The sequence below is a fragment of the Candoia aspera genome, chromosome 1 (genome assembly GCF_035149785.1).
Source record: "Candoia aspera isolate rCanAsp1 chromosome 1, rCanAsp1.hap2, whole genome shotgun sequence".
NCBI classification, from domain to species: Eukaryota; Metazoa; Chordata; class Lepidosauria; order Squamata; family Boidae; genus Candoia; species Candoia aspera.
The window spans coordinates 254,725,661-254,746,000 of record NC_086153.1 but is presented as its reverse complement, the minus strand read 5'-3'; the positions used below and the strand labels follow the sequence as shown (position 1 = coordinate 254,746,000).

Below are 20,340 nucleotides of genomic sequence, written 5' to 3'. Positions count from 1 at the left end.
CCAAGAAAGGTAAAAACAAAAGCAAGTCATAACTGCTGTACTTGTGGAGAAAAGTATGAATTTATTAGTTTTAAGCTTAATGAAAAACAAGAATTCAAAGCAGGAATAAGTAGAGAAACGCTGATCTATGAAGCAGAGCAAAACATTCTAATCAAACACTCTTATTAGCCATGCACTACATACTATGATTCATGTGCGCACATGCACATGCCTTCATTGGCATATTACTGAAGATACCTAATGTGTATAACCCTTTCAAGATAGAAGAAAACATCACAAATGGATACTGATTTTACCCCATCTGGTTCTATCTAATATGTACAATATTCATAAAATTTTGGATAGGACATAGCTAGACATTTGAAATGTTGCACAGTTAGCACATCAATGAAGGCTCATTGTAATCTGGATGCAGTTCAGCTGGAGACATTCCTGCTTCCTTTCCATCTTACAGATAATATGGGTTGGGATTATCATGGTAGGAAACTGCAACAAAGAAAGTAGACTTGAAACATATTTGTTTCCAAATACCTCTTCAAAATTCCTATCCACAAGTTTTGAAACAAAATAAGATCCAAATATCTTCTGCATGAGAAGTTATTATGTATGCTCCATATCTGTATTTTACATTAATATCCGATTTCACTATTTGAAATTTCACATCATGGTTGGTATATTAGTGTCGACAGATGGAATGTAATAAACATATATTCACTTCAGCTGCAGTCCTATTCACTTCCATGGGAGCATGCTTCAGTGAACTGAATGGAATTTATTTCTCAGAAAAATATCTTAGCTCTAAAAATGGATTAGGCACATTCATAAAAATCTTATCAATAGTGATTAGTCTTGATATGTAAAAGGAGACTCAATCTTCAGAAGCATATGCTTTTGAATACAAATTGAAGACAAACACAGAGAGAAAGCATTTGTCTTCCTTTCCTGCTTCTTCATTTCCTGGAACACCTGGAAGCCATTAATGCAGACAAGCTTCTAGATTAAATGATTTTTTTTGGTCTGATTGGGCAGATGTTCTAATGAAATGCAACATCATTAGATATTCTAATGAAACATTTGAAAGCATCTGACAGGCAACATGTACTGGGGGTAAATAACATGTAGCTGTGGCTGGCATTCAACATTGTTTAAGATATGGCTTACTTATTGACAGACAATATTTGACAGAGTACCTGACACTACCATCCCATTTCTATATCATTTGCAGTTGTTGATGAATTCAAAGCTATTTCCTTGCTAGTGATTTACAGCATCTTCTAGCTTTGTCCAGCCATTGTTGTGCCAATACAACAGTAATGAGGACAGGCTTTAAATCACTGGATGATGTCAGAAAACACCATAAATTGCTAGGGAGGAAGAAGGTTTAATGGCATCTTGATTCTGTACATTGTAGCAAAGAAATATGTAGTTAAAACCCATATGATAAAATAAGTATGATCAGCTGCAGAACAAATCAAAGGATGTAGTAGGCAAAAAAACTATTTCTGTCCTAGAAACATTCACTTGTGATTTAATGACATTCAACAAAAATTATAGACTTTTCCCCATAATTATGGAATTATTTGGTCAGTCAACACCACCATTTTATGTTCTGTGAGAAGGAAAATAGATACTAATGCTCAGTGGATTCTCTTTCCCCTGTAGGAGTGCTCTGCTTGTGGTTTTGGTCATGATTCTTTGCTGAAGTGAGCTAGAAAGACTAGATTTCTTTCTTCCTTCCTTTCTTCCTTCCTTTCTTTCTTTCTTTCTTTCTTTCTTTCTTTCTTTCTTTCTTTCTTTCTTTCTTTCTTTCTTTCACTTCAGGAAAATACTTACCTAATCAGTGTCATGTTCATGAGCTCTGCAAGTAAGAGCCAAAAGGGAGCTATTCATGTTGAACTGTGTATAAAAATATGTAAAAATAATTAATACTATTGAATTCCTTGAATTCCTTAATATATTCATCATTTTGTTAAGACTTCAGTCAAAGTATTCAAAACAATTTTGTTACCTAACCCATAATTTTTTTCATTAATTTTTTAAGAACAAAATTCTTGGAGAAAATGTATCTCAATCAAATTTATTTGGGAAAGACTTTAAAAAGGTTTATGGAGGAAACTGCATTTTGTTATATTATTTATTTATTTGTTTTTTTTTTAAAAAATGCCCTTTTTCTCTGAAAAAAGTTCTTAATGTAGCTTATATAGTACAATAAATAAATTGGGTTTTTAAAAAAAAGTTGATGTTCTCAAACCATTTTATAAACCACAATTTATATCTGATAGCTATAATCATAAATGCATCATAAATTGCATGCATTCAGGCTAACAACAGTAGGAAACTTCAGTTTTAATACTGGCTATATCACAGTTTGTCCTGAGCATAGTATATCTGTGTTTCTTACACTGTGATAAGAAACATAAGCAATAAAATCCAACACCCCAAAATTTGACCTGTTACATAGGCATAAGGGAAATAGGTATAAATGAGCTACCTTGGACTATTTAAATAATGGAGGAAGCTTTGCCACTCTAAATTTTCTCTCTAATTGTTTTAAAAAGTCAATTTTAAAACTATTTGCTGTTGTCCACTCCTTCCCTGGCACTTCCTTCCCTAGTCAAGGAGAGACTTGTGAAGCTGACAGGTAGAGATATAGGTCTCAGCTGTAAAGTACGCACCCATTCATTTTTCATCTATTTTATTCATAATTTTTACATAACAGCTTAATTGCTAGGGTTCCTAGGCAGGGACAGAATATTTCAAAAGGACAGAGGAATTAAATATGTCCAAGATTTCAGCTAGAATTTTAAAACAGTGGTGTGAAGAGACCTTAAGGTTTTTACCAATCACTTTCTACAAAGAGATTTTATTTATTTATTTATTGATCAATCAAGTTTATTCCTTGCCCATCTCACTCAGAGAGCGAGGGTGGTTTACATAAAATAGATGCCTAGAAGTGAGGAAGATAAAGATAAAGAAAAGCCACAAAGTAGATTATTTTTCTTTCAAGTATTTTAGAAGGAAACTCTCTCAGGTTATTAAATCAACATTTCAATTATGGATCATACAAATATTTAAGGAAAAGCCACCTTTGAAATATTCAGATATGAGAAACCAGGAGACTGTGAATTCTAGTCCTGCCTTAGGCACAAAAACAGCTGAGTGACCTTGGGCCAGTCACTCTCACTCAGCCCTAGGAAGAAGGAGGCAATGGCAAACCACTTCTGAAATCTTGCCAAGAGAATGAGAGGGACTAGTCCAGGCAGTCACCAGGAGTCAACACTGACTCGAAGGCATGCACACACGTGCATGCACACAGAGACAAGAGAACATCTATATACTGTATACAATGATCACTGAAGATTATAAAGATCGAGTTTTTTTTTTCCAGTGGTGGGCATGGGTAAAAATAGATAAATCTCATTGAGTTTAATAGGCTGCAGTTTTGAATTCCGAAACAGTATCTGAATTGAACAAATTTGTTAGGAGAATATATAGCAGTGATGTGAATATCCCAAATCTTTAATATTAAACTCATGCTTCATTTGCCCTTATAACATTTTTCAAAGAGTTAGTGATCTGTTTTACCAACGTCTATCACAGCATATAAAAAATTGAATATACAATGGTTCTATGAATCAGTCATCATTCACATCTGTTATCATGCCACAGAATATATTTATCCATGACTCACAGAGTTGCAAAAACCGTTGAATTGGCCCTTAACTATCTATTTAAATTATGCTATTGATAAATTATTCATCCTATGGAAAAGCAAGTTGAATATGCCTTACAAGGAAGAATACTAGTGTAGAATGAGGTTCAGGTATACTTTATATGGTGTACAGTTATGACCAGATTATTTAGCTTCTGGGTAAGAGTTAACTGCAAAAAAGGAAATGAATAAAGATTTCCTAATATTTTTTTTCCACTATCTACAGGGTACTAGCTGTAAATTTGTTATAAATTAAACATAGTTTTAGTAAATAAATGAGATTTATTTTTGTGTCCAAAGATGTTTCTATCTTTATAATCCGTTTTCTTTTAAAATAAGAACCAAACTAAATAAGTTGATGAAACTGCTCTTTCCTGCCCCCAATTTGGCAACAGTTAACTTTAAACATCTGTTCTCTTCTTATTTCATTATACTGACTGAAGATACAATATTTACCACCATCACATGTACAGTATGTATGTATGTCTTAAAAGTGTTCTAGAAATTGAGTCCCTACTGTTGAATCACTCCTACTGAGATTTCCCTTTCACCCCAAACACATCATGGGAATCTTTAATCAGGTCATCACAGAGCTGCCTGCAGCAACTGTTCTAAGCTGTGCTTCTTTTATGGCTTTCTACAACAGGAGGCAAGCAGGAAAATTAATGGGATATTCAATATAACTAAGCTCTTCCTGCTTCTAAATTTATGCGCATAATATAGGCATTTAATCTAGCTGGTCTCTTGGTTCAACAAAACAGTTGCAGTGGCATATGGACAATGAGAAATGTTGAGATAGTCAGCATATATAACCAGCACATGATTGAGGTGCAAAGTACATTTGGTGTTCATGTAGATGCATTTGGTGCACAATGTATGGCTACCCAAACCATTTTAGTGGGGAATTGTTCATAACAAAATATTGCCTTTGATTGAAAAAGTTTTGGATGAAATAATCAATTCCAAAAAAAATTGTAGCACACAAAGTGTTGTTGTTGTTTATTCGTTTAGTCGCTTCCGACTCTTCGTGACTTCATGGACCAGCCTACGACAGAGCTTCCTGTCGGTCATCAACACCCCCAGCTCCCCCAGGGACGAGTCTGTCACCTCTAGAATATCATCCATCCACCTTGCCCTTGGTCGGCCCCTCTTCCTTTTGCCTCCCTAGGATCAGCATCTTCTCCAGGGTCTCCTGTCTTCTCATGATGTGGCCAAAGTATTTCAGTTTTGCCTTTAATATCATTCCCTCAAGTGAGCAGTCTGGCTTTATTTCCTGGAGTAGGGACTGGTTTCATTTCTTGCAGTCCAAGGCACTCTCAGAATTTTCCTCCAACACCACAGTTCAAAAGCATCGATCTTCCTTCTCTCAGCCTTCCTTATGGTCCAGCTCTCGCAGCCATATGTTACTACGGGGAAAACCATTGCTTTAACTATGCGGACCTTTGTTGTCAGTGTGATGTCTCTCCTCTTAACTATTTTATCGAGATTTGTCATTGCTCTTCTCCCAAGGATTAAGCGTCTTCTGATTTCCTGACTGCAGTCAGCATCTGCAGTAATCTTCGCACCTAGAAATACAAAGTCTTTCACTGCTTCTACATTTTCTCCCTCTATTTGCCAGTGATCAATCAAGCTGGTTGCCATAATCTTGGTTTTTTTGAGGTTGAGCTGCAAGCCAGCTTTTGCACTTTCTTCTTTCACCTTCATCATAAGGCTCCTCAGTTCCTCTTTGCTTTCAGCCATCAAAGTGGTATCATCTGCATATCTGAGATTGTTCTTGTTTCTTCCAGCAATTTTAACCCCAGCCTTGGATTCCTCAAGCCCAGCATGTCGCATGATGTGTTCTGCATACAAGTTGAATAGGTAGGGTGAGAGTATACAGCCCTGCCGTACTGCTTTCCCAATCTTAAACCAGTCTGTTGTTCCGTGGTCTGTTCTTACTGTTGCTACTTGGTCATTATACAGATTCTTCAGGAGGCAGACAAGATGACTTGGTATCCCCATACCACTAAGAACTTGCCACAATTTGTTATGGTCCACACAGTCAAAGGCTTTAGAATAGTCAATAAAACAGAAATAGATGTTTTTATGAAGCTCCTTGGCTTTTTCCATTATCCATCGGATATTGGCAATTTGGTCCCTAGTTCCTCTGCCTTTTCTAAACCCAGCTTGTACATCTGGCAATTCCTGCTCCATGAATTGCTGAAGCCTACCTTGCAGGATCTTGAGCATTACCTTACTGGCATGTGAAATGAGTGCCACTGTTCGATAGTTTGAACATTCTTTAGTGTTTCCCTTTTTTGGTATGGGGATATAAGTTGATTTTTTTCAATCTGATGGCCATTCTTGTGTTTTCCAAATTTGCTGGCATATAGCATGCATTACCTTGACAGCATCATCTTGCAAGATTTTGAACAGTTCAGCTGGGATGCCGTTGTCTCCTACTGCCTTGTTATTAGCAATGCTTCTTAAGGCCCATTCAACCTCACTCTTCAGGATGTCTGGCTCTAGCTCACTGACCACACTGTCAAAGCTATTCCTAATATTGTTATCCTTCCTGTACAGGTCTTCTGTATATTCTTGCCACCTTTTCTTGCTCTCTTCTTCTTCTGTTAGGTCCTTGCCATCTTTGTTTTTGATCATACCCATTTTTGCCTGGAATTTACCTCCGATGTTTCTAATTCTCTGGAAGAGGTCTCTTGTCCTCTTCCACTTCCACACATTGCTTGTTTAAAAATAATTCCTGATCTCTCCTGGCTAACCTCTGGAATTTTGCATTTAATTGGGCATATCTCCCCCTATCACTGTTGCCTTTTGCTTTCCTTCTTTCTTGGGCTACTTCTAGTGTCTCAGAAGACAGCCATTTTGCCTTCTTGGTTTTCTCTTTCTTTGGGATGTATTTTGTTGCCGCCTCTTGAACAATGTTGCGGACTTCTGTCCAGAGTTCTTCCGGGACCCTATCTACTAAGTCCAGTCCCTTAAATCGATTCTTCACCTCCACTGCATATTCCTTAGGAATATTAGTGAGCTCATATCCACCTGATCTGTGGGTCTTCCCTAATCTCTTTAGTCTGATCCTAAATTGTGCAAGAAGAAGTTCGTGATCTGAACTACAGTTAGCTCCCGGTCTTGTTTTTACCGACTGTATAGATGTCCGCCACCTTTGGCTGCAAAGTATGTAGTCAATCTGGTTTCGGTGTTGTCCATCTGGGGAAGTCCATGTATAAAGCCGTGTCTTAGGTTGCTGGAAGAGAGTGTTTGTTATGCAGAGTGAGTTGTCTTGGCAAAATTCTATCAGCCTATGTCCTGCTTCATTTTGTTCTCCCAGGCCATGCGTACCTGTAATTCCAGGTGTCATTTGACTGCCCACCTTAGCATTCCAGTCTCCTGTGATGAAAATAACATCTCTTTTAGGCGTGATGTCCAGTAGGTGCTGCAGATCCTCATAGAACTGCTCTACTTCAGCTTCTTCAGCATTTGTGGTTGGGGCGTATATTTGGATCACTGTGATGTTAGATGGCTTGCCCTGAATTCGAATTGAGATCATTCTATCGTTTTTTGGATTGTATCCAAGCACTGCTCTAGCCACTTTACTATTAATTATGAAGGCTACTCCATTTCTTCTGTGGTCCTCTTGTCCACAGTAGTAGATTTGGTGGTCATTTGATGTGAAGTGGCCCATTCCAGTCCATTTCAGTTCACTGACACCCAGAATGTCTATCTTTAATCTTGACATCTCACCAATAACCACATCCAATTTGCCCTGGCTCATAGATCTTACATTCCAGGTTCCAATGGTGTGTTGATCCTTAGAACATCGGATTCGCCGTTCACCACCAGCACCGTCGGCCCCTAGCCGTGCTTTCGGCTTTGAGCTAGCTGCGTCATCACGTCTGGGGCTAGTTGAACTCATCCTCTGTTCCTCCCCAGTAGCATTTTGACCATCTTCCGACCTGGGGATCTCATCTTCCGATGGTATACCGACATATCTCTGGTTGTACTGATCCATTTAGTTTTCATGGCAAGAATACTGGGGTGGGTTGCCATTACCTTCCCCAGGGATCGCATTTAGTCTGACCTCTCTGTCATGACCTTCCCATCTTGGGTGGCCCTTCACGGTTTAGCTCATGGCATCATTGAGGTGTTCAAGCTCCAGCACCATGACAAGGTAACGATCCTTTGCTGAAGAGCACACAAAGTAAGCTTTGCAAAATGTGCTCTGGTGCTGGTTCTTGTACCTCCATTTATTTTTAAAGCACCTGAAGCCTGCTTCCATGGGTAATCAGCTTGCAAAAAGCCTGGATCCAGAAATGGCACCAGCTCATATCCCTTCATATAATAACTTTAGTAAGTTACTGAAGGAATTATAAAAATAATTTAAGAAAATGCATTTTATTTATTTATTTGATTGATATGGTCACCCATCTCAAGTACATGACTCCAGGCAGCTCACACATTAAAACAAGATGAAAATATATAAAATACTAAAATAAAACAAGAAATAAAATACACAGCTGCTGGAGAATCATAAAAAGCCCTCAACATAGCCAAGAAACAGGCTCCATCCCACACTGGGAGGCCCAGGCTCAGGCACAGAACCAGGTCTTCAAAGCCTTACAGAAGGCCTGCAGGGTGGAGGCCAATGTAATCTCAAGAGGGATGATGTTCCAGACAGTGGGCACCATGGCAGAAAAGGCTCTTCTTTGGGGCCCTGCCAACCAACGTTCCTTGGTTGAATCAATTTTATGCTGAATTAAGTTAGATAACATTTGAATCTGAAATGCTGTTATTGAATGTTTACTTGTCATTATGACGGCCATGGATTCTGGGCCCTAACAGGAGCCATCTAAGTCAATTAAACCTTACAACCCTAAAACAGCAGGAAGAAATAATTTACAACCAATGATACAGCATGCAATATTATTACTATTATGCAGTATATTATGATACAACCTTGTCTATAACTTTTGTTGATGGTGAGACAATAATGTTGGTAGATTCCAGACCTTGTTGCTTCCGAATTCTTGCATAATGAGCTCTAATTTCTATTTCATGCTTTACAGCTGAAAAAACAGTATTATATTTCAACATTGAAACTGATTTCTCTAATTATCTCTTAAAACATGAAAAAGTACAGTTAATTTTAATGTAAGGTTGTCTTATATAGCCATAACTCAAGTTGTTTGTCTCCTGTAAATCTGAGCATTACTCAGAAACCTGCCACTTACACTTCCAGAAGCCAAACCAGATCCAGCCATGGATCTTATCAGAAGGAGAGGGAAAACCTTATTATGGGCAGTATTCCTACCCATAAACATGATATGCAAACCCAATTTTAAAACTATAAGCATTTTCATGCTTAGAAACTATATACAGTTTAATTATGTAGAATATTGCTAAGAAATCCCAAAGGATCCTTTTAAAATTTAAGTAAACTACCTTTTTGGCTCATAAAGGCATGTCCTGTGGAAACACAAACAATCATGTCTCTTTCTATTTCTTCCCATGATTGCAGCTGATGTCCATCAGGTGTATATAGTATCTTTGCAGGCTGTGGCATTTTTAGATGAGTTGTACAACTGTCAAGTAGCTGAAACATTAACATTGCATTAGTATTCACTAGTCTCTGTTGGTTTGATAGCAAGTCAGAATGTACAGTTTTCACCCTATCAGCCAAAACAGAGACACTCCTACTGTAGCTCATTTATATGGAATTAGTCACACAATAGGTGATTTTTTTTCAGCCATAACATACAACTAAATCAAAAACAAATACATTTGTACCAAATAATCAAGAATTACACTTGGACCTCATAGTAGATCTGATAGAAAAGAAGAGGATTGCTTGCACAGATAAGGATGGAGAAGTATAATGAATGGTGTTGGTGTTAACTAGTCTTGGTTAGTTTTCCTTTCTCTTATCTCCTTCTTTTAAATTATTCTGCTTACTACTTCTTAATCTTTTGCTTTGCATAAGATTATGCTTTTGATTACGCGAAAATGAGAATATATGCATTCATGTGTATATTTACGAGTGTGTATATGTGTGTTTGTTTACTTCGGATTCAGTGTGGAAGAAATGCTTTTGAAGATATAGAAGTGCAAAGATATAGTACTTGTTTGCAAGTAATTAAAGCCTCTGCATCTGCTTGCAGAATCCCATGCCATGAAATTTATACTGCAAGGAATAACTAACTTGAAAATCTTCACAATCAAAATTAATTAGTTGCTCCTAATTCCCTTTAAACTACTCTTTTGTTCATACAATATGATCAAAGGCTGATCAAGTGTTTGATTTTTAGACTTTGTTTCTGTCTTAAGGGGAAATTAGACTGCATACCTGTGAGGGGTGCAAGAAATACAGAGGATTATCTAAGCTGACACAGAGTACTTTCAAGTACAGTATGTAGTCCATCAGTACAGAAATTGTATGATTGCGTAAGTTGATGAAATACAGTACATCTCTCTGTGTCTAGCCAGCATGATCAATGGTGAGGATTTGTAGTTCAGCATCCAATGTGCCATATCTCTCCAACCTTTGTTTTAAGCAAAAGAAAAACAATGGTTTGGAGTGATACAGTGAGAATGATAGAATTATCTTATAAGCAATTGATGTATATTCGCTACTGTGATGTAGCAGTTAAGATGTTGGACGAGGAATGGAGTCCCCCAGGTTCTAGTCTCAGCCTGACCTATCCTACAGGTCTGTTGCTGTAAAGAAAAATAGGTCTTGTAGAGCAATCCCCAATATTTAGTTCCTTACTTTATTTATTTAAAGAAAAGCTGTTCTGCTTTACCTCGGTAATGTTTTTTCCCCAAACATGTGCTCCCTGCTCAGGTATTTTTCCATTTGCGTAAGCCCACACTCTTTTGGTTGTGGGCTGCTTGTAGAGACCTTCATAATTTTTTGCAAGTAATTTAGGAGAAAAGGGAGAACTTCTCCTGAACTGCAGTGCTTGAAGCTCTGAAAGGTGCATCTGGTATGAAATATAATCCAAAGTCATGGAGTTAGAATCAGTGGCTGACTATCGTCGTTTTTATTCTGCAAAATTATACCAAATGTATATAAGGCAACAAATTTATGTTATATTAGAAATATACCCACTGACATCTATCCTTTTTAAACAAGAGCAATTTAAGGCATTGTCTCAATGGGCTTAATCTTTGTGTAAGAGGTTGTCCTGAACCTTAGTTTATGCACTGAAGCCAAACAGGAAATGAAGCTTCCAGTGGAGACCTGAAGGCAAATGCAGGTCAGAGAAAGGAAAAGATATCTGGAGGCAGGGCATCTGCAGCAAGCCAAGATTTGATCAAAATGCATACCTGCAACAATACAATGCAAATACAAAAGGGCTGGGGTTTTCATCATGACATCGCTATGTATGTGCCTATGTACTACATACACCCCCTTTGCTCTCCCACAGACACCAAAGTATGGAAGCTTATATGGCATGCACAGTTGGTGGTCCCAGTAAACAATGGCTGAAGAAAGCTATCATAGGTACATTCTTTAGGGCATCTAGCATTATAAATATTAATCCTCAAAAAAATCTTATTCAGCAGTAATAATGATGAGAGTAATAGGAAGGCTATGTTTTCTAAAGCAAAAGTTGGGTTTTTGTTTCAGATTATACATGTGCAATTCAACCTGCTTATTACATCCTCAGGATATATACTTAATAATTCTTTATTCCAAGTGTATGTAACGTGGAATCTTGGGAGCTGTCAGATTATTAGCCCTACTTGTCCTTTTTAAAAAAGTATTTGCAGTTAAACAAAGAAATAAATGGAAGCTGGCATGCTTCAAAGCAAACTGCAACTTTTTAGCATCATATTTATAGCCTCTCAGTCCCAATAACCTCCACTGATATTCCTGAAGAATAAAAATGGTGTATTTCTGAAATCCAGTACTTGTTATATAAAGAACATGTCAAAAAGATGACAATCATGAGCAAGAATGTTAACTAGTCTGTAAGCATGGGCATCTGTGGAGGAAGGGAGGCAAAGAGGAGGCAAATGACAAAATGTGTCTCTCATGATGCAAAAACAACTCAGAAACTTGTGTCACACACAGTATACTGTATACTGTATATGGGTGGAATTTGCATCATGATGTTCCTGAGTGTGTACTGTCATTTTGATATAATTTTGATTTGTTGCAAATACCTGTGTCTGAAAGTCAAACCAAGATCTGTAGAAAAATAGTTCCATAAAGGCAAGCACAAGGTTGAACAGACCAAGATCATCCAATATGATGCTGGCATGGAGAGCATAAGGTGCTTAGACAGATGTTGTCCTTAGCAAACTGCCTCTGCTGACTTTTCAAGGCCCCTGGTCCTGGTCCCTTCCTAGCCCAGCTTTTGCTCATTAAAACAGAACAAGCGCCTGCCCCTTTAACCCTGAGTTCTGTTTCCACTCCAGCCTTTGTTCTTTCCAGGGGCAGCAGTGCTGTTTGGTGCTCAGAGATTGTGGCTAAGTATCAGGGGACTGAACAACCACATTTGTGGGCTGTGTGGGGCTCTGGACTGTGATACCTTCCACTCTCTCTGAATTTTTTAAAAAATGTTTTATTATAGTGCTATAAGATATACATATTACATTATATTATTTAGATACACTGTATTTATACAGTGTTGACTAGAGATGATTAACAGTCTAATGTTTAGATAACTTAGACCATTAAACTCTCTCTGAATTTGATAGCTCAGCAAGGTCCAGGATCTTACCTTCAGACATCTCCCACTTGGAAGGGGGGCAGTATCTAGCACAACCTTGTCCATGATTGTGGTTTGTTTGGACATACAGAATGTCCATCTATTTGTCCTCCCCAAAGATAAAGGGAAGAACTTCCTGGGGGCAAGAAAAAATGACAGGGAGCAACTGGTGTTTGGTCATTGGCCTTGCCCACGATGAGAGCCTCTTTCATGCAACCATTTTGTGAGATTACCCACAACTTTCAAATCTGCTCATTGACCCAAAAGATTTCCTGTCCCACTTTATTAAATAGAATGAAGATATATTTATGGTTCTGTACTCTAGAGTGCTTCTAAAAATGCAACATACTGCTCTTTTCCCAATTCCTTCATAGTGATTATTTATTAAAGACTTAATGCAAATGGCTGTGCTTCCCTTTAGAAACTAAACTTTGATTCCAAGACCTTGATGATAAAACTGTAGTCTCAGGGGACTGCCAAGTTCTTTTCTCTCAAGAATAATATGTGGATTACAGGGAAGTGAAACATGTAGTTAAAATGTTTGGATAAGAAAAGAAAAGAAAAGAAAAGAAAAAAGAAAATAGTTCTGCTGCCAAGAACAATTCTACACCATGTAAAATTATATATACGTATTTTTCTCTCACTATGACAAGGAGTCATCGTTCAGATAAGTTCTTGGGTTAGCGGGTCACAAATCTTCTTTTGCTAAAACTTGTAGATTTTATTTCTCAGGAAATTAGGTAGCACAAAGTATATATTCCTACCTCTGTGTGTTGTATAGTTTCCAGGAGCTTCATCTCTTCTTGAGTTTCTTCAGTCCAGCCTCCTTCTACCACCACAGGCTGGAAAGGGCTCTTTGTGGGCACCAAATCAGCGGCCTTATATTTCGTTATGCGACGCCCTAAAATAAGAATGGTTTTAGAGGTTTTTTAAAAAGTTATTTAGAAGAATTTTAATTCAGTAGAACAAATGGCAATAAAACAAACAGCAAATAAGATAAGCAGACTACACAGGACACAGAGAATGTCCAATAGTCTAAAAATATTGGTTAGAAACTGAATTATACAAAGAAATACTGTTTGTGGATGGTGGCTATGGTGGGTTGAATGTGACTCTCATTACCATGTTGGCCTTGTCTTTTAGAATGACAACTCAGAGAAGCCCAGGGTGATAATGGAAGAAACCGACATAATATAATCCTTAACATCATGGCATTGTCAGCATAATTTGTTGTTTATATCTTAGCTACTTGTACAATTATCTCTTACTTCCATGAATTATAGCAAAGTTATAGACTAGACCTGAAACCAAATGGGCAAAATAAAACTGAACTGGGGAGAAAAATTTTCAAAATCCCTAAAATCTGCTCTGGAGATATGGGAAACTGCTGAAAATTGTCACTTTCCTATTGTGCTGATTGTACCTTCTGTTGATGGCAGAAGTTTAGAACTGTGCAAATAATATAATTATTATGTACTGACTGTTTGTTAGGTCCCATTGAGTCAGGCTCAATTTCCAGTATCCGCTCAGAATCTTGATCTGTCACCAGCCGTAACGATTCCAAGGACGGTCCTATAATTCCTTTGAACTTGCCCATTCACCTTATTTATTGTCTTCTCCTGCTGCCCTCAGCCCTGCCAAGCATAATAGCTTTTTTCTTGTCCATCATGTGTTTGCATTATATGCAAGTTTCTGCTTACAGCTCATCACCTCAATATGGTGATTACATGTTACATTTTTGGCCTTTTGGAAAATAATACTGTGTTTTTCAAAAAAGTAGTGGTAGATCTTTCTAGCTTTAAATCACCTTTCTGGCTTTAAGTAACCTCTTTTTTCCCACCCACCCCTCCACTTCCATTATCCATTACTCTCTCTAAGGCAAAGAAAAGAGCTGGTAGCGAGCATATAATGGACTTGCTCTCTTTCCTAGCCCCCAGGGATGGTTCACTCCTATTTCCCTTTTTTTTTTTGGCTTTTTTTTTTGGCTTCCAAGTCAGTTGCAAGTCCTTGTGACTGCCTGGACAAGTTCATGTGGTTTCCTTGGCTGAGAAAAAGTGACAGGCCCAAAGCCATCCAGGTGGTTTCATATCTAAGATAGGATTAGAATTCACACTCTCCTGGTTTCTAGCCTGGTACTTCAAACACTACACCAAACTGGTTCTTGCTATTTCCTTAGTACTGCTTAGATGTGATTTCCCCACTGAATGCAATTAATCCAATAATTACTATTTCCTTCATTGCCATTTCCCATTGACATGTTTGCATTGTATTGTTCCTTAATAAGATCTAACTCCATTCTCTGAAGTGTCTGTGGCTGAAATTTTGAGGTCCATATTTGCTCTGAGACGTGGAGCTGTAAAAAATGTATTTAGTTAAAAGATCTTGCTTGCACACCAGTCACACTGGACATTCCTTGTGCAACAGTAGCAGATAGCAGGAGAAGAAAAGGATGCATTTTCGATAATGTTAATACAATACCTTAAAATGAGAACATTGGTATCTTCATTACAAAGGTATCTCAGCTTGAAAAATCTCAGCAAGAAGCTCTTGATACATGGACTAATATTAAAAGTTGTTATCTCATGTTAATATTATATTATTGAAAATAATGTAATTACAATGAAATCAACTTTTGCTATGATACTGACCTTGCAGTTGTCTCATTTTGTGTTTCATTGCATTAAGGTCTGCCAGAATTTTATCTTTTTCTAGCCACTTTTGTCTTTCTTGCCTCTTTGTGTTTTGCAAAGCTGTAATGAACAAAATATACATTATTTTTCGTACAGTTTCTTTCAAAAATGGTTTTACATCTAAAGGTTTGGAAGGATTACTGATTAGCATAATTCGATCTATTTTAGCAAATAGCTTTTAAAAAATCAGACACTTGTAGCAGATTAAATAGAACCAATTCTAAATATTTATTTATTTATTGATTGATTGATTTATTGATTGATTGATTTGATTTCTACAGCCGCCCATCTCAGCGAGTGACCCTGGGCGCCTTACAACAATAAAACCATAAAACAATTAAAACAATTATAATTAAAACAGTTAAAATATAAAATAAATACAAAATAAATATACATGGCTGCCAAGTGAGCAATGCATGGATATTAATATAAAATTAATATAAAATATGTAATTAAAAGGTACATGCCTCAGAAAAAAACTGAAAATTCTGAAGTGCTTTAAACACACCTTAGTCAAACATGTACAGAATAAAGAAAATTAGGAAAGTTACAAATTCAGCACCATTTAGTACTGCAATCCTATGTGAAAAATAGGACTGTTTAAACTAACAATATTTATCCAAAAGGGAGAGTTGCTTTCCACTCCACCCCCGCCAATAACCTGTAAATTGGGAAGGGAATAGGGTGGTTTGCTAAAGTGGCTTTATGATGGGTAGCCTAGAAAATCAATATTTTTGGTTGTTGGACAGAGGCTGTGCCACTAAAATGAAGAGGAAGAAGACCCTCAGGAGTGCACATGGACTGACCCAGACCAGAAGTCCTAAGTGGACTTACCTGGGAGTGGGGGCTACTGAAGTCAGTGGGACTTGCTATTAATCATAGTCTAACACAAATGTACCTATCAGCTCATTTCCTTATTATATACACAAACACATACATACAGTATGTATGTATGTATGTATGTGTGTGTGTGTTTGTATATGTATGTATGTGTGTGTGTGTGTGTGTGTGTGTGTGTATTCTCTTTCCTAGTGTTCACAGCAATTTACATGGAGTAAACAAGGCTCCAGTATAGCAGCAGCCTATGTGCACTTAGGTGAGAGTAAGTCTGAATGGCTCCTAAAGAGTCAGCATTCATAGGTTTATGTTTGCAGAGCCCAGATTTCTGAAGTGTATGAGTCATATATTTCTACATACTGTAAGACAATCATTGATAGTCTTTGTGTGTACAGTTTACAGCTGATTGAATTGAATCAGTACTCATTAATTTAATTAATATTATCTTTTTGTCGAAGCCCTGTCTTTTTTTGGTTGTTTCTGGACTGTGCGTGTGTATGTATCTCTGTGTGTGTGTGTGTGTGTGTACAAAATATAAAAATGCCACTTATTCAGCTGTATCACTGGTACATATTTGAGAAAATATTTCATGAGATTTAGCAATCCTTGTAGGCAAGGTAGAAAAGCTGGGCAGGATACTTAATTTTTGTGTTTTATAACTTCTTTTATGCCTAGTTTCTCTTTTTGTGTGGGATTTGTCTTAAATCCACACTCATTTCCTATTTCATAAATATGGGAATTAGTTGAAGAATGTTCTAGAATAGGATGACAAAAATAAACAAACAAACAAATGAACAAATGAACAAATAAAAACATTCTGTAATTTTCTCAGTGATGATAATCTATTATTTTTCAAACTATAACTATTGTTTTTTCTATATTCTAGAGATGAGTTATACAAAGATTTTGCATTTTTGAAATTTACATTCTGCATTGAATTATGGAAATGAAGAACAGTATAAAAAGAATTTGTAATTTCATGGACAAGGTGCCAGCCATTTAAAGGAAAACAGGTAGATATGTCATTGGACATATCTAAAATATTTTTGCATTTGATTTAAAAAGTATGTTTATATTATACCAACACTATAATTTGCTGTGTTTTCATGCTGTTATAGCATTTTCCTTTTTTTTTTTTTATGACTTACTCTCCAAAGGCAGAAAAGGTTCTCCACTGGAAACCCAGACCTCCACTGGGTTTTTAAGAATGTTGGTGAGTACAAAATGATCAATATCTGTTGTTATCACTGATGATGTGAATTTGATGTTCTTATCCTTATCTTGGTAAAGAGAAAAAAGAGAAAGTTTTTATCAGAATTCTTTCACAGTGCTGCTTCATTTGACAGTTTTCTTAAATTGTACAATTTCCTAGTTTTATACTTATTATGTTATTGAATTTATATATTGCCAGCATCAATTTGATTTCCAGGGGTTTGCAACATATTGCCACATACAGTATCAAAAATAAAACAGTGAATAGTAGAATCTACTATAAAAAAACCATGGCACCAACCCAAACCATTAATAAAAATTATTAGGTTTCAAATACTCAGAGGAAGTGTTCCATCTTCAAGGCCTTCCTAAAAGATTCCAATGTGGCAGCAATATGAATCTCTAGGGGGAGACTGTTTTACAATGTGGGGGTCACCGTGGAGAAACACTGCTTTAGGGAGCCCATCCCTTTCTCCTTATAAGTGTGTGGGAAGCTCAAAGCCTTCCCACCTGGGATGAGCATATCAAATTCAGATGGTCCTATGACCAAGGGTATTAAAGATTTACACCCAGAAACCTGCTGGGTTCTCACAATACTAGGTATTCAAATACTGGGAAATTTCTTGCTAAGGAATTAAGAAACGAAAATTCAGTGGAGCAGACCGTTCTTCTCACAACTGGCTTCACTATTTTCTATTGACTCCTTCAGAATTGAATGCTTGTTCTGGTGGTTCCACCCCCACCCCCACTGTCTCTTATGCTGTCATCAAAGCCTCCATCTACTGTACTTTATTAAAAATAAATATCAAGAATAAAAAGTTTTAAATAGTTTATACAATAGCTTTCAGTGATATTTAAAAGGCTTTTAAAAATTGTTGGTCTTTTTTATGTTCTGGGAAGAAGAAATTATGGGCAATTGTCAAGCTTTACTTTGTGGAAATTACTAGCATAGGTTTAATCTTTTGAACTGATGAGATAAAAACTGTAAATTTTATAAGAAATGGAAGGATGACTAATACAAAGAAGCTGAAAACTTTTAATGAAAAGCATCTTAGAAATTAGTATATTGCTTAGGAAACAAACAGGCAAGAGACAACAAATAAAGGAGATAAGGTGCACATGAGGTATGTCATGTTCACTGATCCAATGTAGTTTATACATCGTAACGTTTCACATGCCATGGCGCTGATGCGTGTTTCTGTTTGGGAGGGAGCTGCTGTGTAACCTTGTACCAAGCTCTGTATGTGAAATCAGTACAATGGAATGTGTTTGGGTTATGTTATCTGTTCAAGGCCTTTTCCCGCAGACTATCAGAAACCGTTAGGAGCACCTGGGATTGTGAACTTGAGAAGATTTTACGGGGGGAGGGATTTCATTTGCAACGAGGGTTTTTAGTTTGAATTTGGCGCACTTTTATCATTCTCAGCTTTCTCTGCGATCCTGCATACTATTCTTTAATAAATCAGATATCTTTGAATTCCTGCTCATGAATCTGATGGTGTTTTAGAATAGGCAACCATTACATAAAGCTGAGAATCCCAAAGTTGTACCGTTAGCTCCTACCAAGATCAGTCTCTTGTGAGGGAAAATAGTTAACAATGGCTGAGTCAAAATCCACGACCGGGGGACTCAACGAGATGGCGAGCTTGATGCCTGAGTTGACGGTCAAGAGCGGAGAACTGGATCTCACCCCAGAACATTCAGAATCCCGAGACCTGTCAAGGGAGGAATTGAGGAATCCAATTCTGATGCAGAGGAATCTGACAACGGGGAAGAGCCAAAGCAACCAGCACCCAGCGAATTGCTTGCAGAGTTGATCACCTTGGATGAAGTGGGGGAACCCCAACCAGGGACATCGGGGACATCCTGGAAGTATTGGCTCCTGCTAACCCCAGACAAAGAATCTACTATGGTATCAATGGAGAGGAAACCGGGCACGTGAAGGAGAGGGGACTCTCAAACCCCTGAGAGACTAAGAATGGTGGAAGCCAAATCAGAATTGATGGAGTACATGTTTAGGAACCTGTCTTTGTCACTGGAGGGGCAGGGGAGGTGCAGAGGAGATCCCAGTTTCCCGCAACCATCCCCCATCCTCCCATCTGGACCGCCAGTGGAGCGGGGCCGGAGACGGCTCTGGGATGAATCTCCATCCCGCAGAGCCCACTGGTCATCAGTATCCCCACCCTGAAAAGGGAAAGCTACTGTAACCTGGGGCCCAACTACTCAAGGGACTGCTGGTCCCACTCCAACCGGAGGCGGGGTGAGAGACTTTTCTGTTAAGTTTGATGGGGATCCAACAAAGCTATCTTTCTTTTTAACTAATGCTAAAAGTTATATGAGGCAGTTTGCAGCATGCTTCCCTTCTGAAGAGGCTAAAATAACTGCCATTGCCACCAAATTGAAGGGTCGAGCGGCTGACTGGTATATCCAATTAAGTGATGCTGATTCCCCTGCACTTGATTATTTTGATGATTTCATGTGGGCATTAAAGCTGCAATTTGAAGATCCCCTGGCCAAGGCAAGAGCTAAGAAGGCGCTGAAGGATCTCACCCAGGGCCAATTGTCAGTAGCTGATTACGCTCTAGAGTTTAAAGCTCTGGCTGGGAAAATCACTGACTGGTCTGAGTCCACTCTAATAGAGCGTTTTAAAGAGGGACTCAACCGAGACATCCTGCATTGGCCGTTGTGCAGAGACGACCCCGAGTCATTGTATGACTGGATCTGTCTGGCAGGCAAGGCTGAGCATGCTCAGCATACCTTCACGCAAACTAGAAAATCTAAAAAACCACCCACCACCATGAGGGGACCCCGAAGTGCTGCGACTGCTGCCTGGCCAAGCTATAGAGCCTGGGATGAGGAGAGAGATTGGCGCTACGCAAGGGGACAGTGTCTCCGATGCAGAAAGGAGGGCCATCGAGCAGCTGATTACCCAAAAGCCAAGGCTGGAGATTGAGCGGGGAAGCCGCCGGCCAAATCGCCCCCCCCCTCGCGGTGAATGACAGCAGCCAAAGGTGCAGCCGATGCTGAGGAATTATTCTACTTCTCAGGAGAGGCTGAAGACGACTCTAAGGAGCTGGCAGGAAATGCCAGCCACCTGCCATGAAGGGTGCCAGCGGGCAGGTGGAAGAGGATGGGCGTGAAGATGCTATGGCGAGTGCTGACTGTCCCACTTTAGCAG

The 20,340-nt window shown here is 38.2% G+C and overlaps 1 protein-coding gene across 1 annotated transcript in view; it reads right to left on the bottom strand.

The window, feature by feature from the left end:
* Positions 1–302: 302 nt before the first annotated feature.
* Positions 303–20,340, bottom strand: part of DCDC1 (doublecortin domain containing 1) — a 337,965-nt gene continuing 317,927 nt past the window's right edge. The window contains exons 32-40 of the mRNA XM_063318002.1: positions 18,572–18,594; positions 17,099–17,219; positions 15,072–15,173; positions 13,188–13,324; positions 10,507–10,686; positions 9,149–9,299; positions 8,663–8,772; positions 1,834–1,896; positions 303–486 (exon numbers count right to left, since the gene is read on the bottom strand). Coding sequence (XP_063174072.1) covers positions 1,834–1,896; positions 8,663–8,772; positions 9,149–9,299; positions 10,507–10,686; positions 13,188–13,324; positions 15,072–15,173; positions 17,099–17,219; positions 18,572–18,594 — 887 coding nt within the window. The 3' untranslated portion in view covers positions 303–486. The remainder of the gene's footprint in view (positions 487–1,833; positions 1,897–8,662; positions 8,773–9,148; positions 9,300–10,506; positions 10,687–13,187; positions 13,325–15,071; positions 15,174–17,098; positions 17,220–18,571; positions 18,595–20,340) is intronic.